The sequence below is a fragment of the Saimiri boliviensis genome, chromosome 1 (genome assembly GCF_048565385.1).
Source record: "Saimiri boliviensis isolate mSaiBol1 chromosome 1, mSaiBol1.pri, whole genome shotgun sequence".
In the NCBI taxonomy this organism is placed as follows: domain Eukaryota; kingdom Metazoa; phylum Chordata; class Mammalia; order Primates; family Cebidae; genus Saimiri; species Saimiri boliviensis.
Window position 1 is genome coordinate 194712840 of NC_133449.1, and position 24707 is coordinate 194737546.

Sequence of the window (24707 nt, forward strand, 5' to 3'; positions counted from 1 at the left end):
AGTTATTTAAATTAGATTCACATAGTGTACTTTTCTTTCACAGTTGATCTAGTTCTTCTACTCCGAATTTAGAATTTTTTTCAATGAAAGAATGAGTCTAGGCCAGGCATGGTAGCTCATGCCTGTAATCCCATAACTTTGAGAAGGTGAGGCAGGAGGATTGCTTGAGTCCAGGAGTTCAAGACCAGCATGGGTAACATGGTGAAACCCCATCTCAAGCAAAAAAAAAAAAAATTACAAAAATTAGCTGGTTGTGGTGGCATGCACCTGTTGTCCCAGCTGCTCCAGAAGCTGAGGTGGGAGTATGGCTTGAGCCTGAGAGGCAGAGATTGCAGTGAGCTGAGATCATACCACTGTACTCCATCCTGGGCAACAGAGCCAGACCTTCTGAAAAAAAAATAATAATAAATAGCAACAACAACAAAAGAATAACAAGGATAAATTTAGACTATAATTATTCTTTGTTGATTTCACTGGAGAAAATCTCAAGTCTTTGTTTCTAGAATTCACTTCCAAACCAAGATGTTAATTTTCCCCTAGGTGAATAAATATATTTTTTTCAGTAGTTCCAGGATTCTTTGGAAAAGGTATTTCTTGCTTTTCACACACTTCTATTATAATTGGGTCTCCATTAATTCACCATCAGCACAATGCCTGACTCTGGACAAACAAAAAAAAGTCTCTGAACCTTTCAGATCTTCCGTTTATGCTAAGTCAGTAAAGAATCTGCCAGTCATTGTTAGGATATTTGTGTTCTATTTCGTTTGTGCTTAATACAAAAATATATTTATGCTTAATATTTAAATATTCCATTTCTTTAGATTTTTGTTTCTAGTCTACATCATAATTTGATAATGGAGAAATTAGATTTAAACTGCATAAAAATTTAGAGCGATATGTTACCTATCATGAAAATACCAACGTAATTTATTTTAATCTGGAGGTTTCTAGTGCTAATATAATACCATTTACATTTTCTGAATGTCTCCTATTATATGAAACTGGATCCTTTAGTTAACACACCTTTCGCTGCCTGCGATAGCCTTTGTGAAGCTCACAAAAGACTAGTAGTTTAGCTTCCCAATTATCTGTTTGTCATTTATTTATTTGGATCTGTATATTATAATCTTTTTGAGCTTTTCAGGTTGAATGAAAGTTTCCATTTTTAATGTTTTGATTAAACGTATAATATTCTGCTTTGTTACTTCCTTTAGATTGAAAAGAAATGCTGAGAAATACATAAAGTTTTCCTCTTCTGCCTTGGATATTTATAATGGGTATCGGGAAGTCTAAAATAGATTCCTGCCCTCTTTCTCTCTCTTGGGGTAAAAGGCACAGTATGGATACAAGTTCAGGATACCATGAGTCAGAGTCCAAGAATTCCAAAGATCTGTCCTTGTGTGATGTTGCTGAGCACAGCAATTCAACAGAGGAGCCAACAGGAAAGCAGGAGGTACCTCAGAGCGTGGAAGAGATGCTTGAAGAAGCTGAAGAAGAGGTGTTCCTCAAATTTGTGATACTGCATGCAGAAGATGACACGGATGAAGCCCTCAGAGTCCAGAATCTGCTACAAGATGACTTTGGTATCAAACCTGGAATAATCTTCGCTGAGATGCCGTGTGGCAGACAGCATTTACAGAATTTAGATGATGCCGTAAATGGATCTGCATGGACAATCTTATTACTGACTGAGAACTTTTTAAGAGATACCTGGTGTAATTTCCAGTTCTATACATCCCTAATGAACTCTGTTAACAGGCAGCACAAATACAACTCTGTTATACCCATGCGGCCTCTGAACAACCCCCTCCCCCGAGAAAGGACTCCCTTTGCTCTCCAAACCATCAATGCCTTAGAGGAAGACAGTCGTGGCTTTCCTACACAAGTAGAAAGAATTTTTCAGGAGTCTGTGTATAAGACACAACAAACTATATGGAAAGAGACAAGAAATATGGTACAAAGACAATTTATTGCCTGAAATGAAACATAAAACATGTGGCTGGCTCCTGTTCTGTAAACTAAATGATTAGTCTTCACTCGAGAAAGCAGCTTCTAGGAAATGTTTAAATGAAAGAGAGTCTTATCCTTACAGAAACCTATGGAGCACAAGAAAGATAAATTTCTGCAGGACAATCTATAAAATTGTGGCACTTTTTGATGATTCATTAAGCATGACATTGTCAGAGCTTCAAGAACTTTTCTTTCACAATTTTCCTAGTTCATGGATATGAAAAAGGAATTCTCAATCTACATTCCTCATATTGAACCTTGAACAAAAAGTTGTATGACAGATATTTTAAAAGGTGGTAACACTTTTATTCTCTAAATTTTGATCTCAATGGACACAGAAAAAAATGGCCCCAGGAGATCTGACTATACTTCCTCTTGAGGCACCTCTCATGGATGTTGCAATAAGCATTCAGGTACCATCACCTAGAAATATGAATTGCCAGAATAGAACATTTAGCATGTTGAGTGTTGATGCATATAAAATCAGAAACAGATGTGAGAATGGTGAAACTTTTTAAAAAAAAAACCCAGTCAAATATATTTTCTGCTGAAATCTGCATATTCGGAGACATTTCCCACCATCAATTCACAGCTCATTAGATAGTGTGGTAGTTAGGGACTTCATGGAGTGGTGTTCAGACGTCCCCTGCGGCTTGAAGCTCTTCATATTAGTCATCATCTGTAACTAGGGCTTTATTTGCAGAGCTTCTAAAAGGTATATGACTGTGTGAGTGGCCAGATGTTCACTTTTAAAATAAATAACCATTGTTATGGAAGCTTTAAACAAGTTTCCCTCACACACAATTCTCCACTCGGGAAGTATTTCTCATTTAGATCTTCAGAGTAGTCTGACTGTGTGCATGTGTGTGTGTAATGGGTTGTTTGTAAAAACTTGGCATAGAAGGCGATTTATTTTATTACCTCCTGCTCTAGAGCCCCATGCTCCTAACAAGCCAGAGGCCCCAAACGGGCTTGTTTCTTTCCTCCACAGCCCTTCTGCCCATCTGAGATTGAGGGAGCATAGTCCACTTCAGATCAGGAATGGGGTGGAGAACGGGTCGTGTCATATAATGAGAAAAGCACTCTTTGGGGTCATGAGACCTGGTTCTAGTCCAGTCTCTGCCACTGAGGATGAATGTGACTGTGGGCAAACTATGTACCCTTCTTTATCTGTGAAATGAAAGGACTGAATTGATGGATCTCTAAAGGCCTTTGTCCTCTGTGAGGATGTGAAAAACTAGAGACCAAAAAAGGGAACAAGCAAAAAAGTTAGGATTTGATAGTGTGATATATAATAGTTGCAGAAGGCTTTACATATGCTTATAATGAAAAGATCTTTGTATATTGACAGCATAATTGATTTTTAATGCTGTCATTACACTTTTAAAGTCACAGGAAAAAAAATACAGGCTTACTCAGGTTTTCTTTAAAATACCTTTTTATAGAGACCCTTGAGTAAAGACATTTTGCTTAATTTTTTTTCTTCTTATCCCCACTTCCGTATCCCCTACCAGCACTGGGATCTGCACACATCTTTTTGCAGTTCACCTCTTCATAGCCATGAACCGAAATGATCTATGGGGAGCATGCAAGTAAGTCAAAGCTCCTATTCCATTAGTACTTATTAGAGGAGGAGATTGTTTTCATTGCATAGTGACATTTTCTTAGCCTTAACATTCTGATACTTACTACTCCCTTTTTTCAGTTTTCATAGTAAGTATTCATTTTTTTTGCAATAATGCTTCCTGTAAATCCAATTTTATATACTAATAAAACATAAAGTGCCCAACCTGCTTGCCTGCTAAACTTGGGGCAATTGATGCTAAATGATATTTTTAAAATAAATGTTTTTATTCTTTACTCTTGACTGAACTTGTTTATTTTCAATTCCAATTAAGATTATGGAAAAGTGTTTTGAAATGAAGCATTGATTTATACTTCATAGAGCACCAGATACAATGTCTCACCCAATTTGGAGTTCCATATTTTTTTTTATGGTGAAGAAAAATGTTAAGTGCTGAATTCCTGTATACGTTGAAATTATCAATGGTAACAAAATAGCTAAACTGAGGATGAAAACAGGTAAAGGTGTGGGCTTCGTCACGTGTTTGTATGTATGTGTACATATGTGCATGCACACACACACACACCCACACATATCTAGGTACATACACATATCAGGAAATCTGGGAAATTCTGCACCATGCTGTGGAGCTTTCATTTTGAGTACTCTGTAGGCGTTATTGCCCACCCTGGAGCTTCACAGGGGAGAACCTGAGTTGAGCCTTACGTATCAGTTAGGAAAACCCCATGCTGCATGGCCTAAACCATAAGATAAAATTATTATCTGACTTAATAAGAGGTCCACCAAGGTATAGGGGCTCAAAGATGTCATTAAAAACCCAGTCATATACTGAAATACTCTTCAGTTCTACAAAGGAATGAAATTTTGATACATGCTACAACATGGGTGAACCTTGAAAACATTATGATAAGTAAAATAAGCCAGACACAAAAGGACAAATATTATATGATTCCACTTATATGAGGTAAATTCACAGAGACAGAAGAAGAGAGTTTACCAGGGGCTGCAGGGAGGGAGGAATAGGGAGCTATTGTTTAATGGGTACAGAGTTTCTGTTTGGGGTGATGAAAACGTTCTGGAAATGGTAACGGTGATGATGCACAACCTTGTGAATGTACTTAATACCATTGAATTGTACACTTAAACGTGGCTAAAATGGTAGATTTTATGTTATATCTATTTTACCACAATATAAGTTGAGTATCCCTTATCCAAAATGCTTGGGACCAGAAGTGTTTTGAATTTTGGATTTTCAAATTAGAGGTGCTCAACTTGTAATTTTAAAAAAGAAAAGATAAAAAAAACAAACCAGGTTCTTTCTATCTTTTGCTCTGTCATTCTCTGTGTTTCAGTTGAGCTCCCTTCCAAGTTGTAGCCTGGCTGCTCCAGTGTCAGACACCGTATACAGACATGACAGTGTCCAGCCTAAAAGACAATAGAAGTGATTCACCCAAATGGAAAAAAAAAATTCACCACTGCATTATCAAAAATTGTTGATACCCAGTGATAATAAAGAGCCATCTGACTCTCAGCTGGTTCTATTATTTTAAAATTCTCCCTACCTCTACCCTGAGTCGACACCTCCAGCCTCCCTACCTCCCAACATCTTCCAACTCCCAACATCTCATTTCTATGAGTCAGACTACCTGGATTTGAATTTCACCTCTGTCCTCTACAAACTATATTCTTAAGCAAGACACCTAACTTTTTTGAGTTTTAGTGTCCTCATCTAAAAAGTAAGATCATAAATACCTCCCTGAAAGGTTATTTTCCACCTCTGTCCTCTATAAATTATATTCTTAAGCAAGACATGTAACATTTTTGAGTCTTAGTGTCCTCATCTAAAAATAAAGATCATAAATGCCTCCCTGAAAGGTTATTTTGAGGATTAAATGAGCTAGTGCCTCACATATAGCTACCATATCTATGCTACTAGAACTATTTTTGTTGCCTACACACATTGAATCTGCAGCATGGGTTGGCGGAGAGGACACATATGCATTTTTACATGCCCACAATCCTATTTTTGGAAACCTCGAAACTTGTAAGGATTAGATTTTAGACAAAGACAAAGGAAGATGCCAGGCCTTGTTTTCATGTGCAGTATAGTGCCTAGTCAGGCACTGAAAAGCAGAAGAGCCCCCTTGATCAGCAAGAGATGTGACCTGTTAATGATGAGTATGAGTGTGGAGGAAGCTGGTGGCATGGAGGATGCAAGACCATGGTGCCATGATTCTAACAACTTGGGAAAGTTGGACCATAACTAGAAAAGCAGGCAAATGGAGTCTAGGACTGCCAGCTTTGAAGCCAGTTAGGAGGAAGAATGGCTCAGACCTGGATGCCTTCAGCAGAGTTTTGTTGCTTCTTACCCTCAAAAATGGTGAATCAACTTTAGCAACTCCCAAATAATTTTGCCTCATTTGGGAATAGGCTGGATGAGTTTAGTTATACTGTTCCCCTTGGGTTGGGTGGAGAAGGGAGTAAGAGTATCACTAATCTGCTCTGCTCCTTTCTTTCCAGACTAACTTGAGGACTACCATGAATTCAACAGGGTGCTTGCTGGGGTTAACCCTTTCCAGCACAAGTCAGGGATGTTTTCCACTTCAGTCTCTCATCCTTCAATTGTGCAGATCCTAATGCATTGGTTGACAATACCGCCTCACTGCATAGAAGGTAACATTAGTCATAGGAACAACTTCCCTGGGCCCTCTCATTTGCAACAGCTCATTCCTAAGCCCCAGTCCCAGTTGCTGATGGTGGATGTTGTTCCAGCCTGGAAAGCTTAATCACGTCCTCTACAGTAACAAATGCATAGAGCAGATTTCACTGAGCCATCCGTCTGCCCAGCAAAGGACCCTGCAAGAAAGAGATCAAAGTGGTTTTCACAGTATTGTTACAAGGGAAATCTGAGTTGGGGCCCAAGTCTCCAAGGATGTAGAGTGGCTCAATATTAGAATCTAATTCAGGAGAATCATTTCAGTGCAGATGAAGGATCTCAGGTCCTTTATCTGTACATTTTGCAGGTAAAAAACCTCAGGGCAGGCAAAGAAACGACATGTCATGCTGTGGAGTCAGGCTATTCTCAATTGTAGAGAAAGCCTGTTGACCCATGACTGCAGTGCGGTTGGCCCCAGGGCCAGTGAGAAGCTTTTGCCAAGGCTGCATTGCTGGTGAGGTGGGATTCTGTGTGTTTGCCCTGAGCAGTCTGTGCTGCCTCTGTGGCTTTCCTCCTCTTCACAGTCTTCTTACACTGCCTGGTCTTAGGTCACCTGCTGAGCTGTCACAGAAAGTGACTGTACCCTCCATAATTGTGGATGGTCTGAAGGGCAAGGAGGAAATTTCAGAAAGCTGTCAGGCACCTGATGAAATGAGACCACAGCATCTGGAAGTTGATGTTTAAGTCCTTAAGCCAATGACTAGAAGGAATGAACAAGAGAACTGGTGATGTTATCCAGGGACCTGATGTTTCTTATGAGATTCTAATTCTTATGAGACATTATATATATAGCTCTTGTTCATATATATATATATATATATATATATATATATATATGTCATATGTGGCAATCCTCTTGTCAATTAACATATTAAATTTGGATTGAGGTAAGTAGTACTTGAAAGTGGCATTAATTGATAACTCAGAGCATAAAAATTATTTCATTAAAAGCTCAACGAGTTAACTTGTGGAAAAAAAGAAAGACAGTTGGTCTCTCTTCTCCTTTGCCAATGAACCTGCTCTCACAACTGTTTACTCCAACATCTATACTCCTTTATAGCTCCCTTCCTTTCTTGCCTGCTCAAGAATTGTTCTGGGGAAATCATTTCTTTAGCTAGTATAACACTCCTCTTTCTCGTCACATAGAGTGAGTTCTGAGTCATTTTACTCTGAGGTGAATAAATAGGAATGCTTTTATTAGCAAATAACAGAAACCTGCATTTCAGCAGTTTCAAAATCTAATTAGAAATGTTTCTTCAAGCTGCCTACTCAAACTACAGGTTTAAAACAAGAAAATTCATTTTCTCTATTATTTGTAGGGGAGTTCTACAAACTAGCTCCTCCCAGAAGTTTCTCATGTATATATTGGACAGGACATATAATGAGCTTTACAGATTTCTATATATTTTATGTGTATTTATAAATAATGCTATCACATTAAAATGTTCTAACATTAGATTGTAGTGCTGGTTGTACAACTCTGCACATATACTAAAAACTATTGAGTTGTACACTTGGAATGGGTAAATTTTATGGTATGTAAAATATATCTCAATAAAAAACCTAAAAAATACTCTCAAGCAGAGACTACAATAAAATGCTACAGTGATTTGAAAACACAATTTAACAATGACTAGTAATGTTGAAGATGGGCATATCTTATGAATCTAGCAATTCTACCTCCAGATTTGTATCCCAAAGAAACTCTGTCACAGGTACCTAAAGAAGCAAGAGTGAGAAGGATGCCCATTATTGGTAGCAGGCGGATAACGGGAAACAATCTAAATGGCCATCAGTAGGAGAATGCAGGAATACATTATGGTAGGTTCATGCAATCAGTACTGTAGGGCATTGAAAATAACTAAGAAAGCTACATATATGAAGATGGGTAAATTTCTAAAATGTAATGCTGGGGAAAAGCAAATTATAGAAAAATATGGAAAGTTTGATATTTATATAAAGTTTTAGAACATACAAGACAGCTCCATATTTTTAACAGATACTTATACTGGTGAAGGTATATTATTTTTCCATGCTCTCCTGTATGTTTGAAAAAGTTCATAATCATTTTTTAAATTAACATTTACTTATAGTCTTGTTAAGTACTGTAGAAGTTTCTTATACATGCAATTATTTGGTGAATTAAAAAATGAAGACTCAATAGATTGAGAAATATATGCTTATAATAATATGTTTCATTTTTTATCATCTACTATGTTTGGCACCTAACTTACATTATATTTAGTGTTCCCAAGATTCCCATGGGGTTAGTCTTACAGTGTCCAATATTGGGCCAAGAAACAGATGCTAGAGATATAATACATCCAACATCCCAGGCTGGTAGATGATGGAGTCATTAAAATATTCAGTGGCCTGGCTTCAAGGCCTGGTAGGTCTTAGGCTTCATCATGCTGCTTCTCAATGTACCTGTCTGCTCTTCTCATGGTGGAGAAATTAGGAGGGGTCAGTAGTACAAAGAGAAAACCATAGCAATTTCTAAGTGAGAAAGTAACAGCATGGTGAGGTTGCCATAATTCTAGCCTTCTTTGCCTAGTAAGAACAACTCATAACAGAGAGTCAGGAACTATGTGTCCTAATTCCACTGTGCTGCTGTGGAGCTAACTTTTCTAATCTTCACTTTCCTCCAGAAGACTCAAAGTATTGCAGTAGCTGCTTTCTGACGTTTTTCTAGTTGTATGATTTTTTTTTTTCCAAGCTCTAAGAACTAAGGTCTCTGCCAATTCTAAAATGCTTTCCTTTTTTTGTTGTACTTTCTTCACTTCAGCTTTTGAACAAGCATCACTCAGCACTTTTCTGTCACAAACTCTCTGACCTTTGGAAATGGAAATGATGCTCTCTTAGCACATCCTGTCTATGTCTAGGATGAAAAGAGGTTGGCAGAGTCATTTAGCTCTGAACAGGAAGTCCACTATGTTTGGCATGATAATTTAGAGGGTCATCAAGTACTCTTGTTTTGTTTTGCTTTTTGTACTTTATTTGCTCATACTAGATGACGCATATGTGAAATGAAACACCGCTTTGATGTTGAGAGAGAAAGAAACATGGGGGACATTATTTCAGGAAAAATGTGTTGCTTAGCTCCTGGATGCATATAACCATGTGTTTTCCTGTATTTCAGAACAAAGATGGTGTTTGGCAATATAAGAAACATTGACCAAAGGAAACAAATGCAGACATTTATATACACTGTGATTTGTGAGTTTCAGGGTGGGATAGGTCTAGCAAAAATTATGTTTCACACTTAGATTTTATGTAAAACTCCTACGATATTGAAAGCCGTATGTTTTGATGAGAGTGCAGCCTGTGCAGCCCCATTATCTGGGTTAATTTTAGTTGTACCATTTATTTGTTGGGTAACTGGTCAAAGTTAGTTACCTTTCTATGCTTTCGATTTGTAAAGTGGAAATCATAGGGATGACTACCTCACAGTTGTTCTGAAAAGTGAGCTAATAAACTACTTAGGACAGGGGAAGTAAAGCATTCTTAGAAGTCACTTTCATCCTGACCTTGCCTATTATTCAAGGCTGACTGCTAAGAGACTAGTTAAGCAATTAGATCCAGATCTTGACAGTTTCTCTATTTTTTCCCTTCAAGGCCGTGTGTGTTATTTTTCTCTAATAAGTTTGCCTAAAGCCGAATAACAATCTGTCTACCACTTAAGAATAAATTTATTGCTTTTAACTTAAAAAAAAATAAAAGATCTCTGTAAGGATGTGCTCCGTCTTGTGGTGGGCTTCATCTCTACTGCCTCCTTCTCGTTTCAGTGGCTGATGCAGTCTAGCATCCAGTCACTTAGTGCAAAGCTGAGAAAAAACTCAGGGCTGGTGTTCTAAAGCGGGTGACATAAGGATCTGTAATCACTGACCCAGCGACTCCAATACTGTCTTTGTTTCCCTGAGTTTTATGTTTGCCCAGAACTGGAAGGCTCCCAGCTATTCATTCACCGGCCAGTTCTATGTGTGTGCTGTAGTAGCTTCTCTGTTGCTATCAACAAGAGGGAGCTGAGGACAGCTCGAGGCCTGATTTTAGCCGCCAAGGATATTCTGGCACTGGTTAGTGCCCTGCTGCATGGTTGGCATGAACAGTAGAGAATCTGGACTATCTAACAATTGAGGACTTAGGGGAACAATAGGTCCTGGTTATTTTATTAGCCTTTTGCTGAGATATTTCTTTTAGTCTTCTTTGGACCTCGTTAGGACCCAAGCTATTCCTTGTGGTTATAAGGGCCTACTCAACTTAAAACATGTAATTTAGTTCTATTTAATTAAAAAAATAGTTAATATGTTCAAATGCTTTGAATGCAAAGAGTACAATGCAGCAACCTTGTTTCCATTCTCATAGCCATTTACTATTACCAGCTCCTTATGAGTTCTGCCAGGATGCCTTATGCACATACAGTCAATAACAGATGTACATATAGTATATAGAAATCTACCCATGCCCATCTGTTTCAGAGGTCATCCCATACCAATCCATGAAGAACGTTTTCATTTTATTCTTCTTATTGACTGCCTAGTACTCAGTTGTTTCCATGTATTATGACTTCTTTTAATGAGTCCTCACTGATGGATGGCCCTTTGTTTCCAGACTTTTGATATAACAGTACCCCTGTAACAAGCAACCTTGTATGTGTGAAATATTGCATATGTATAAATGCAAAATTTCTTTCCTCTTATATCAGTAAGATAAAAGCCTAGGAGTGAACTTGCTGGGTTAAGAGCATGTGGATATGAAATTTTTATAGATACTCCACAAAAGTTGCATCAGTTTACATTCCCACCAGCAATAAATGACAGTGCCTCTCTTAGAAGAGTGGTCACCAAACTTTGCCAATCCAAAGGTAAAAAATTGTATTTCACCAAAGTTTTAATTGGCATTTTTTTAAGACGTGAGGTTGAACATCTTTTTATATGTTCAAGAACCACTGGTATTCCCTTTTCTTTGAAATATCTGAATATACCCTTTGCCCAAGTTTCTATTGGATTATTAGTCTTTGTATAACTATTATATGAGTAGGAGCTTCTAAGAGTAGGATCTCTTTCTATGTTGGATAAATTAACCTTTGTCTGTGATTTAAGTTGCAAATATTTTTCTCAGTGCAGGTTTAGATTTTGCTTAGGGTAGTTTTTCCCCATGGAGATATTTTTTATTTGTAAGTAGCAGAATTTATCAGTTTTTCTTTTATCTGAAGTTTTTTTTTTCTAAGTTTTATAATACGCTTTAATATCTGAGAAAGCTTGTTCACCTTTATTTCTTCATTTTCAAAATTTTCTATTTCTAAATTTGCTTATTTACTTTGCATATAAATGTGAAATATTAATTTTAATATATTAATATGCTTACATTGCTATAAAAATTCTTTTAATAGGGCTACATTCCACTTATAGCTTAGCTTAAAGAGATTTAATATCTTTATGATGCTGTGTCCTCCCATCTAGGGACATCTTATGCCAAAGGGCAACACAGATGTGCCATCTCTGAGTGCTTTTCCAAAAATGCAAAGCTTTTGTGTATGTTATATGTGCCAAATGTTTAAAGCAGGCCTTGTACTAGTGTACCAATATATTTTACTTTAGGACGTGAGCAAAAATTTTGACACCGTATTGCAACTATGTCTCTAAAGTTAACAGTAAACATTTTTAATTTAAAAATATTTATTAAGAACCTTAAAAATATATATTATAGTAATTATTTTCCAAAGCAAGAAAATTAGAGATATAAAGAAAGCATTGTATAAAAGTGCTTATATTATTTTTAACACAATAACAAAAATTATAAATGATGTAAATGCCAATAGGTGAAAATTTGGTTAAATTATAGTAATCCTTATCTTGAAATGCCTTTCAGTGATTCAAAATTTTTTTCCATAAATATTTATTGACATAAAAATTCTAGCTATAATGTTAAGTAAAAGTACAAGAAACCAAAAATATATTTAGTATGGCTTGAATTTGTTTTAAAAAGTTGAATGTGTATGTACTATGTGTGCTTTGAAAAAAGACAAGAAAGCAGTAAACCAAAATGTTAGTTTTAGCTGTCTACAAGGGTTGGATTGGGACAATTATATTTTTTTCCTTCTGTTTTGTCGTACTTTCCAACTTTTCCACAAGAAACAGGATTATTTTATATATACATAATGAAATTCTAGAACATTAGCTTACATAACAAGGTTGTGTTTGAATAACAGGTATAAGAGGTGTATTGGTAGTTTACAAATATAGTATATTCCCAAATCAGAGCAGCCTACAAATGCTGGATGTTTTCTTCATTTTATTTATGCTACAGCTGCCCTTCCTAGAGAAAAGCTTAGTGAAATCATAGATTCATTAATTAATGGCTGATATGTAAAAATATAACTTTAAAAATAGTGGCTTGTAGAATTTTTTTAAAGCTTTTTGAAATGTGCATAATTGGAAAGAAATTATTAGGCAGTTTTATTATTTGTAAGTAGCATAACTATACAGTTCTTGTAAAACAAAACTAAGTAACAAGAAAGAAAAATCATCCATTGTAAATTTACTGTCAAAGAAATCTTTAGCCATCTATAAATTAGCGAAAAGTTAATTCTATGATTGTGATATGGATCATGGGCAGATCAGGACATCAATATGTCTGCCCTGTTTTGACTGCTGCTGAAATATCCATTTTACCTAGAGCAGCATCTGCTTCCCACAGTGTGTTTATTTGCTCTCAGGGTGAGTGTTATAAACTGGCTGCTATTAATCCTGTGCTGAGGAGTTATGTTTCCCATCCTTAGACGCAAGAAAACTCGAGAACTTGAAATCAAATAGAAGAAATGCACATTTCTCTTAAGTTTGGTTTTATTTGAAATGTTTCTAGAAGGCATTGTCCTCTTATCCCAAGAAGTATTTTATTGCTGAATTTTAAAATGTTATTCCCAAATTTTTTAAGTATTTTGGTTTTTAATACATATGCATTTTTCTGGAGACTTGGACAATGAAATGCTTGAAGCTGAAAATTTGTTGACATCTTACTATAAATTTTAATGAATGAAAGTACACTAAGGTTCAAAATGAAAGAGATTTATGTAATAGTAGCCCTTCATTTTGGAGTTTGGGGAGAATAAAAAAACTTTTTAAAAAAATATGTGTAGCTGTTTAAATGCTAAGCCTGTCATTTATAGACTTTCCTGTATAATATATTTGTAATCAAATGTTTTTCTGGAACATGATGATTTCTCTAATATTGAGAATAGAATTTATAGCTCCCAATTGTTGCACTATAGTGCTATTCTTACCCTTACCTACAGCTTCATGCAAAATATTTTATTGAGCACATACTATGCGTCATTCATTGTGCAAGAGGCTGAAGATTTAAAAATAAATAAGACACCATCCCTGCCTTCAAGGTTCTATAGGCGTGAAAGACGAAATCCAAGTAACAGTATGGCCATAGCAACAAAGTGAATTCCATATACCAGGTATTATAAAAGACGGGAAAAGAACAACTGGACGCTGAACAATGACCTAGAAGTTTCATCCAGTGGGTGACATTCTCAGTGGAGTGGGGTAATAATGTTGCTCCCGCTGATTGATGATGATGACAGCAATAATAACATATATCTACATATACATCATGAATATATGTCATGAATTTAATCATCACCATACTCGAATGAAATAGATAATACAATAATTGCTTTTTACAATTAAAAAATCAAGGTCACCAGGGAAAAGAGGCAGAGTCGAGATATAAACGTGGGTCCATCTGACTTGTAGTCTAAGCCCTTAAAGAGTTTGGGCATTGGAATTCTACAGACATGGATTTGGATTCTAGTACCACATGTTCTAGCTGAGTAATTGTTGGCAAGTTACATAACTTCTCTAAGCTTCAGTTTTCTCCTTTGTAAAATGAGGATAGCAGTAGCACCTGTGCATGACGCTGTTGGCTTCCTACCTAATAGTTACCCCTTCTGCCCTCTTTACTACTTGCCAATAAATTCACCTCCAATTACTATGGCTAAAAATTCCAGATCCTCATGATCCCAGTTACTCTTGCAGCTAGGGCCTGAATACAGCATGACATAGTCCTCGCCAATGGGATTCAGAGGGGGAAATCAGCAGAAGAAACATTTTCTCTCTAATAAAAAGAGATGCTAGAAATCTGCTGTAATTACATATGGTCATGTGAAGCCTGATACTACTCTAGCCAACTTTCACACTAAAATGGAAATATCGTGAACACACTGAGAATAAACTGCAGAAAAATGGTCAGTAAAGGAGTCCTTTTTGACATCACTGAGACAATAACATTATGGAATTATGTAAAACAGTATTTCTTCAGTATTTATACCACTTTTAATTGAACATTCTGTTACTCATAGGTGAACCTATATAGTGAGTTTTAGATGAGCTCAGTTGCATAAAGCACTAAGGATAATACTGGCATATAGTAACTGCTTAATAACAGAGGCTATTATTCTTGGTCAAAGTCATCTAAGCATGGTGTTTTTTTGTAGCTTTTAATCATTATTAGTAAGGCATTCTTGCATTGCAATAAGGAAATACCTGAGACTGGGTAATTTTCAAGAAAAGAGGTTTAATTTGCTAATAGTTCTTCAGGTTGTACAAGCATGGCTCCAACACCTGGGGAGGCCTCAGGGAGCTTTTACTCATGGCAGAAGGTAAAGCAGGAGCAGCAGGAAAGATGCCACTTACTTACCCAGATCTCATGACTACTCACTGACTATTGGAAAGATAGCACCAAGCCCAAAGGGATCTGCCCCCATGACCCAAATACCTCCCATTAGGCTCCACCTTCAATATTAGGGATTACAATTCAACATGAGATTTGACAGGGACATATATTCAAACTGTATCATTCCACTCCTGGCCCTCAAAATCACATATCCTTCTCACATTGCAAAATACAATCATGCCTTCCCAGTACCCCAAAGACTTAACTCATTCTAGCATTAACTCAAAAGTCTAAAGTCTCATCTGGGTCAAAGCAAGTTCCTTCCACCTATAAGCCTGTAAAATCAAAACCAAGTTATTTATTTCCAAGATACAATGAGAGTACAGGCATTGAGTAAGCATTCCCCATTCCAAAAGGGAAAAATAGGCCAAAAGAAAGGGACTTCAGGCACCATGCAAGTCTGAAACCCAGCAGGGTAGTCATTAAATCTCAAAGCTCCAAAATAATATCCTTTGATTTCATGTCCCGCACACAGGGTACACTGGTGTAAGCAATGGGCTCCCAAGGCCTTGGGCAGCCCTGCCCCTGTAGCTTTGCAGGGTTCAGCCCCCAGAGCTGGTCTCACAGGTTGTTGAGTGCCTACTTTTCCAAGTGCAGGGTGCAAGCTGCCAGTGGCTCTATCATTCTGGGATCTAGGGGATAGTGTCTCCCTTCCCATGGTTCCAATAGGCAGTGCCCCAGTGAAGACTCTGTGTGGTGGCTCCAACCCCACCTTTCACCTCTGTGCTGTCCTAGTAGAGGTTGTCCATGAGGGCTTTGCCCCTACAGCAGGTTTCTGTCTAGACACCCAGGCTTTTCCATACATCCTCTGAAATTTAGTCAGAGGCTGCCAAGCCTTCACTCTTGCATTCTGTGTACCCACAGGCTTAACACCACATAAAAGCTGCCAAGGCTTACATCTTGCACCCTCTGAAGGAGCAGCACAAACTATATCTGGGGTGCTTTGAGCCAAGGCTGAAGCCAGAGTGGCAAGGATGTGAGGAGCAGTGTCCTGAGGCTGTGCAGGATAGCGGGGCCCTGGCCCTGACCCTGGTCCTGGAAACTAGTCAGTCCTCCTAGACCTCAGGGCCTGTAAAGGGAGGGGCTGCCTCTGCAATCTATGAAATGCTCTCAAGTTACTAGCACTTGGCTCCTTTTTAATCATGCAAATCTCTCTAACAAGTGGTCGCTCCATAGTGTGCTTGAATTCTCCTGAAAAAGCATTTTTTTTTTTCTCTGCCACATGGGTAGGTTGCAAATTTTCCAAACTTTTATACTCTGCTTCTCCTTTAAATATAATTTTGAACTTTAAGTTATTTCTTTCCTTCTGCATCTGAGCATAGATTGTTAGAAGCAGCCATGAACATCCTGAATGCTTTCCTACTTAGAAATGTCTTCTGCCAGATACCAGAGGTTATTGCTCTCAAGTTCAAACTTCCACATATTCCTAGGACATTGACACAAAATAGCCAAGTTCTTTGCTAAGCCATAAAAGTAACCTTTGCTCCAGTTCCCAATAAGTTCCTCATTTCCACCTGAGACCTCATAAGCCTGTATTTTACTGTCCATATCACTATCAGCATTTTGGTCACCACCACTTAACCAGTCGCTAACAAGTTCCAAACTTCTGTCATCTTCCTGTCTTCTTCTAAGCCCTCCAAACTCTTCCAATCTCTGCCTGTTACCCAGTTCCAAAGTCACTTCCACCTTTTCAGGTATCTTTATAGTAATGCCCCACTTCTGGTACCAACTTTCTGTGTTATGCCATTCTTGCTTTGCTATAAAGAAATACTTAAGACTGAGTAATTTATAAAGGAAAGAGGTTTAATCGGCTTATGGTTCTGCAGGCTATATACAAGGATGGTGCCAGCATGTGCTTGGCTTCTAGGGAAGCATCAGGGATCTTTTTTTTTTTTTTTTTTTTTTTTTTTTGAGACTGAGTCTCTCTCTGTTGCCCATGCTGGAGTGCAGTGGCAAGATCTTGGCTCACCACAACCTCCGCCTCCTAGGTTCAAGTGATTCTCCTGCCTCAGCCTCCTGAGTAGCTGGGATTACAGGCGCACTCTGCCATGCTCTGCTAATTTTTCTATTTTTAGTAGAGACCGGGTTTAACCATGTTAGTCAGGCTGGTCTCAAACTCCTGACTTCATAATCTGCCCACCTTGGCCTCCCAAAGTGCCGGAATTACAGGTGTGAGCCACTGCACCTGGTCAGGGAGCTTTTACTCATGGCAGAAGATGAAGCAGGAGTAGGCACATCACATGGTGAAAGCAGTAGCTAGGGGCTGGGGAAAGGTGCCACACACTTAACAGCCAGATCTCACAAGTATTCACTCACTATTGCAAGGATAGCACCAAGCCACGAAGGGTTTGACCCATGACTCAAACACCTCCAATTAGGTCCCACCGCCAACACTGGGGATTACGATTCAACATGAGCTTTCGTGGGAACAAATACTCAAACTATACCAATCACCATTTCTAAATTTATCAAATCTAAGCATATAAGTAATATATAAATCAAATAGTTGATGCTGTTTGACTTCTCAAGAGATTAAACATCATGCCAAGTAATAACTAGATGAGTTAGCACAGAGCACTGAACTACTAGGTGAGCTGCTGGATCAATCATTAATTAGCTTTGCAGATACACTCAAGTTATTCGAGTTTTATAATGTATATTAAAGGGCTGTAGACATCTACATGAAAGAAACTTTCATTTAAAAAAAATTAAAATAGCATACAATTGACCACTGAAAGCACACACGTAACTGAACAAGGTGGGTTTATTACCTGTTGCAGAGAGGGAGACTATGGAACACCTCAGTAAATGGGTATGAGAAGAAACCCATTATAGGGTTGGAGTTTGGCAAGGTAATTTGGGGAATTTTCTAAGTTGGTGAGGGTTTGTTCTAAATTAGAGACTGTAAGTAACTGTACATTTGGTACATCAATAAATCTTATTTATAGGCAGAGGAGGTTAGAATGAGCATAAAGTTGCAATTGGTTAATAAGTAGTAGTCAATTATTTTGGCCAAGAGAGGAGACATTTTATATTTCGTGGATTATATTTTGCATTTTTTTTTTTTTGGTGCATAGACAAAATTATGAAGAGTCATTATTTTGTCTGGTTTTGTCATGGTCTTAGAGTAATCTTGTCTGTAGTTAGTATTCTATGTGATGATTTATGCCTAATGGGAGAATAATACGGCCTAGTGTAGGGTGAGCTTTGAATGTCAAGGACTGTAATTTTTGTTTTCCTTTCATTGCAAAGTGCAACAATAGAAAATGCACATCTGTTTTTCTATATGTATTGCCATATTTCAAAATTCAGATTTAAAAGCAATAAGGTGATGGTATTTTAATAGAAAGGAAACAAAATACTGTTATTTTTATAAATGGTCTTCACTGGGAAAGTTCTATAGTTCTCTTTGGATGATTTAAGGAAGTTAGCCTGAGAATACCACAAAATAGCAGAAACATGTTTTCTTAAAAGGTATAGTCTTAGACTGGCTGTATCCTTCATTGTGGTACAAATAAAAGGTAATTTCTACCTTATGTTTTAGTCATTCCACAATTAACTTTTGGCAATCAAATCCCAGTTACATTTACTTTTTTAAAAAGTCTTTTTTTTTTAATATGATTGTTCACGAGGGAAAAAAAGTAAATTAAATTTAAAAAATATTTTGACCATCCTTGGTTTCTCTTAGTATCTATTTATATTTATATATTTTTAAAAAGATCATGGCAATAGCATCTAAATGTACAGGTAATAAGTTATAAATGAACTTCAGTTGTGTTTCAGTTCTAGAAATATTTGAATGCCCTGCCAGTTGAAAAATAATAATAAACCATGTAGACATAGATGTAGAGATAATAAGAGCTGCAGTATTTCTGAATTGCTAGCTGAAATATAAACTACATAGGAAAAAGTCAAGGAGACACAATAAAAGTATTTTTGTAAATGCCATTTCTGAAAAAGAAATTTTAAGGTAATACTTAGATGATAAATGAAACTACTGACCCAGGATAGGCACAACACTCTCTCTGTTTTATGATATACCCATGATGAAAAGCAAGATAAGCAACATTTGGAAACTGTTGCTCTTCTCCAGTGTCCTGATAGACAGGCTCTAGTGTGAAAACAGGGGGAGCTCTATCTAGGCTAATGACTTGTTTCTGTGGATCTCAAGATGCTTATCAGTAAAAGGTAAAGGTGAAAACGCTTGATGTGGTTCTCAAACTTTATTGCATATCAAAATGACCCAGAGGGTGTGCTAAAATACAGCTTGCTGAGACCCACCCCTAAGAGTTTCTGATTCCTCAGGTCTCAGTTAGGGCTCCAGAATTTGTATTCCTAGTTTCGAGGTGATGCTGATACCGCTGGTAAAGGAATCACACTTTAGAAAACATTACTCTATTGGAAAAGGAATTATTTAAAGCACTACCTATTGAACTCCCTGCAAGGTGGGTTATATGTTCTTCTTTTAGGACTAATCTTTCAACATGCTGAGATCAATTTGAGATGGCCTGGTGGATAGGGTTTCGCTGTGTCCCTACCCAAATCTCTAATTGTAGCTCCCGTAACTCCCATGTGTTGTGGGAGGGAACTGGTGGGAGATAATTTAATCATGGGGGTGGTTTCCCCCATACTGTTCTCATGGTAATGAATAAGGCTCAAGAGATCTGATGGTTTTATAAGGAGAAATCCCTTTCATTTCATTCTCTTTCTCTCATCTGCCACCATGTAAGATGTGCCTTTTGCCTTCTGCCATGATTGTGAGGCCTCTGTAGCCACATGGAACTGTGAATCCATTAAACTTCTTTTTCTTTATAAATTACCCAGCCTCAGCTATATCTTTAACAGCAACATGATAACGGACTAATACACCTGGCTTCAAGTTCCTTCTTGTTGCTGGTCCCCTAGGTCTGTTTCCTGGACCACTTATCTAGAGCCTGAGTCCTAGATGCTAGTCTTCTTAGGCTGCATCTTCTCTTGGGCTTACCTACAGCCTGCCTGCCCTACCCACATGACTTGCAGTGCCTGCCAACCCCCCTTCTATCTGCACCAACCATTCTTGACCTGCCTTGTTCTATTATCTAAGTTTCTCATGAAATTCATTGTCTATAAAGCTCTGATTTGTTTCAGTTGCATTGCTGTGATTAATATAATGAAGTAGAATCTCTGTTGGAGGTTCAAGGAAAATAAAAGTGATTTGATTGAGTTTTAAAGCTGGAATATGTGAATTATTAGTGGTTAAATTGTAATAACTAATAGGACAATGAGCAACCAATGATTTGAATAGTAATTGACTTCCACTTATATGGTACATACATTGAAACAGTCAACAAATATTTAGGAATTATAATTCCTTGCTTTATAATAAATTATTACAAACTTAGTGGCTTAAAATGACAGCCATTTATTAGCTCACATTTCTGCCAGTGTCTGGCATAGCAGTACTGGGCTCCCTGCTCAGAGTCTCAGAGGGCTAAAATTTAAGTGTTAGTGGGTTACATTCTCCACTGTTGGCTCAACTAAGGGACAGTCAATCAGTCTGCTTCAAAGCTCATTCAAGTTGTTGGCAGAATTCAATTTCTTGTGATTGTAGGACTGAGGTCCCTGTTTTCTTGCTGTCAGCTGGGGATGACTCTCCATGCTTGGAGGCCATTCCTTCTCATAGACCTTCTCATAACATGACAGTAACCGAAACCTCTGAGTTCATTAGGAGAATCTCCCTTGAGTTTGAATCCCTCTAATTTTATTTACCCCTCTGCTGCCATGGGCCAGAGAAAACTCTTTGCTTTTAAAGGGCTCATACAATTAAATTTGGTGAGTCTAGTTGGATAATTCCTCTTTTGACATATAACATAACATGGGGTTGATATTTCATATTTACAGGTTCCTGACACATTCAAAAGCAAGACAATTATACAAGGTTGAGAGTCACTGGGACAGAATTCTGCTTGCTACTGTCCACTCCCTTACCCCCAATTATCTACATCTGTTACACAGCAAAACACATCTCCCATAAAGTTCCCAAGGGTCTTTTCTCTCTATATCATCAGTTCAAAGTCCAAAAATCTTATCTACACATGATCAGCTCAAAAGTTCAAAATACCATCATCTACACAAGGTGTTGATGAGGCTCTTGGTTCTAATTAATTCTGGGCACAATTCCTCACTATTTATGGACCTGTGAAACTAAGGAGACAAGTTACCTGTCCCACACTGTCAACATACAATAGTGGGACAGGCATAAGATGACAGTTATGGGCATTTCAGTTCAAAAAAGAAGATACAAATAACTCATCAGTTAAAAGAAATTTTGGCATCTAGCTGTACCAACTCCATTGGATTTCAAAGCTTGAGAATAATTGTCCCTGACTCTCTGCTTCATTCTCTAGGCTCTTGGCTTTCCCCACCCAGGCTTTTGATTCTGGCTTTTGGATGAGGGTCACTGAGGGTCAGTCTTAGAATTCTGCCTACCATAGCAATGATTCTATTTTTTGTGTCGCACATGTATCATATGTCTTAAAGAATTCATGGCAGATACATAGAAACGTGATATAGTGACAAGTATCTTATAACTCAAATGTTTATAAAGCTAATGAAGTGACATTGCAATTTTTAAGCATGATGATATTCACCACCATATGCCAGATTATGAATAAGTCTTTTGGTTATTCTCTAGCAGTGATCTCATACTCATAAGTGATGACTTCTAAAACTAAGTTGCCTCCATTGGTAATGGTGATATCATAGATGATTATCTCAATAATTAAGCATGAGGAAATCAAAGAACTGAGAAAAAAGTTGACAATAAATTTCTTAAAGTATATTATGAATTTTTTAAGCTAAGGGTTCTCTAAGAATAGTTAAGTGTCAACAATAAGAAAAAGCCAACCAGATATCACTTGCATTTCAGTAGTCAATTTCTTAATATAAAATGGATCTTAATACAAAAGGGATCCCCAAGACTTAATCTAGGTAAAATGTGCTGTACGTGGAAGACTCTTCGGGGGAATTTTGGGCGTGGCATTTAAATCATGCAACCTTGGATACTACTTCAGTGTAAGGCTATTTTGGACAAAGTCATGAGAAGGCTGACATGACCAAAGAGAGAGAAAAGACTGCAGTTAGTAATTTATTGCATGTATCAAAATATCTAGAAGAAAAGAACCGTAATGTTCTCAGTACAAAAAAGTGATAAATGTTGTGGTGAAGAACATCCCAATTACTCTGATTTAATCATTACACATTTTATAGATATATCAAAACATCATATGTACTCCCAAATTATGTACAACTATTTATATATCAACTAAATGAAAGAGAGAAAAAATCTTTAATGAATTATGGCAGACAGGGGGCAAAGATAAAGACCACCTAATAGTTGAAGCCTAGAACATAGCTTTGTGTCCGATTTTGATTCAGAGGGAATCTTTGATTTCTGAATAGAGGGATTATTATTGCTGAAACAGCCAGCCAGAGATAAGGTTGGCAATAGAATAAAAAATAGACTAGTGAATAGAAGTGAGAAGATAGTAGAAGAAGTTATAGTGATAATGTGGACATTTTGTTCTTTGTATATTAAAACAATGGCCCTGGCATGCTGTCAGCACAGAATGTTCTCGAAAGCATTTTACGAGTAGTACTCATGAATTTGTGCTAACACAGTCATCATTTCTTGTCCAGTCTCTCCTTTGAACAAGGGCAAGGATGATAATGGATTGTTGTTACAATTACTACAGTGCATAGGGTTATGTGAAAATTCAGTGTGTGGTGAGAGAATCACACAAATTTAGCCAGCACAAATAGAATATGAACTCCAGATTCTGACCTGATTAGATAATCTAATGGATACCATTTATCAAGTGTCTCCTGTGTGTAAAACACTGTGTTGTTTGTTTTACAAATGTTATCTCATTCAGTTCGAAAAAAAAAAAAAATTCTTTGGTGGTACGAACTTCTGGCACTATTTGAAAGTTGAGGAAACTGGGGCTCTGAGAGAGGGAATTATTTGCCCAAGGACACACAATTAGGAAGTGGTGGTTGCCTCTGTAGCATTCTGCCTACTTTTCTTACAGTTTACCCGGTAAATTGAAATTGCCTGTTTATGTGTCTGTTGTCCACACCAGACTACGAGGTCATGAGGGGAGGGACTCTATCTTATTCTGATCCTGCTGCAGGCAACACATGTGTATTGAACTGAATAATCTACATCTAAAGCCTGTGATCTTATCATCTGGCATGATGTGCTGACTACCTAAACTCAGTAGCCTTAAGAACATGACAAAAACATGGCAGGGGCACAATTAGGGCCTGGAGGCAAGAAAAACACTGCGTTTTAACATTAAAAGGTCCAGAAATGACCTATGTTCTTCTCTTCCGAAGAATTCATTCTCAAAATTATTTGTTCATGACAATACTTCCTGACGATAAAAGAAACTGGTCTCCATGAACAGTACATACAAACTGTTGTAAATCTTTCTTCCTTTGACTTCCTCTCACTGCTCCCCCACCCCACCCCACAGAGCATACAGAATAACAAAAGAAATGTGACAGAGATTGCTAGGTTCCTACGTTCCTGACACTGCTACTGGCCGGCCCTAGAAGACGGGAAAGGACCCACGGAGCTCACAGATTCACAAATAGTGAATGAGGCATGACAACAGTGAAGACACTGAGGACTATAAGAATAAATTAGGGGGATCCAACTTAGTCCTCAGGGTTAGTGCGAGTATGAGGAGCATTTAAGTGGAGGCCCAGTGGCAGCGTCATAAGGTAGGCACCAGCCAGGAAAAGAGTGTGTGAGGAGCCTAAAGCTGAAGGACCAACAAGAGGCTGACACGCAGGCAGAAAGCAATACCAATACAGCAGCAAGGAGCTGTCGGGGAGGAGAGAGGTACAAATCAAGGATAGCCGGCAGGTGCAGGCCAGAGCCTGGAGGGCTTTGGAAGCCTCATAAATATTTGTAAACTTTTCCCTAAGAGCAGGGAGAAGTTGCTGAATCTAAAGGAGCCTCATGACACAGGAGCCTTTCTCTCTGGGTAGCTGAAGGGAAGTTTGGTTAAGGAGGCAATAACAGTTGTCGCAAGACCTGTTAGGAGGCTAATGCCTCCGTCGGGAAGGGTTGATGGGACCATCTGAAATATCTCACCGCCTGGCACCACTACCACTCCTACATTCACCACCAAGTTATTTCTCTGCCAGGTAAAAAACACTTTGCATTCATCACTAGTCTGGATACTCCATGATTACAGAGTTCTATGGACTGCATGGTGTGGTTCCTGCCTGCCTCTAGCCTGGAGGTGCTCACCTCTCCCTCTTATTCACAATGCTCCATGCATGTTGGCTTTCTTTTTACTTTCACAAGTGCACTGAGTTTTCTCACTTCAAGACAGGTCCTTAGTAAACAGTATTTAGTATCACCTGGACTTCTCCTCCCTGCTCTACTCTCTTCCTAATTAACTGCTCCTCCTCTCGCTTTCACTTCAAGTGACACTTTCTCAAAGCAGCCCATGATGACCCCTTAAAATAGGTCAGGGCTTCCATTGCACACCCGCAAAAGCTTCTGTGTTTCTTCTTCCTAGTGCTGACCTTGCTTTGCATATATTGTTTTTTTTTACTGTTGGTCAGAAATCTTTTGATAGCAATGAATGAAATCCAACTCAA

The 24707-nt window shown here is 37.9% G+C and overlaps 1 protein-coding gene across 3 annotated transcripts in view; it reads left to right on the forward strand.

The window, feature by feature from the left end:
* TICAM2 (TIR domain containing adaptor molecule 2) overlaps window positions 1–16923 on the forward strand; it is a 44348-nt gene extending 27425 nt beyond the window's left edge. For 2 of the 3 annotated variants that reach the window (XM_074382419.1, XM_074382428.1), the window contains exon 2: window positions 1215–16923. In XM_074382419.1, coding sequence (XP_074238520.1) covers window positions 1274–1978 — 705 coding nt within the window. In that variant the 5' untranslated portion in view covers window positions 1215–1273 and the 3' untranslated portion in view covers window positions 1979–16923. The remainder of the gene's footprint in view (window positions 1–1214) is intronic. The other variant, XR_012512845.1, reaches the window with a different exon arrangement.
* The last annotated feature ends 7784 nt before the right edge of the window (window positions 16924–24707 follow it).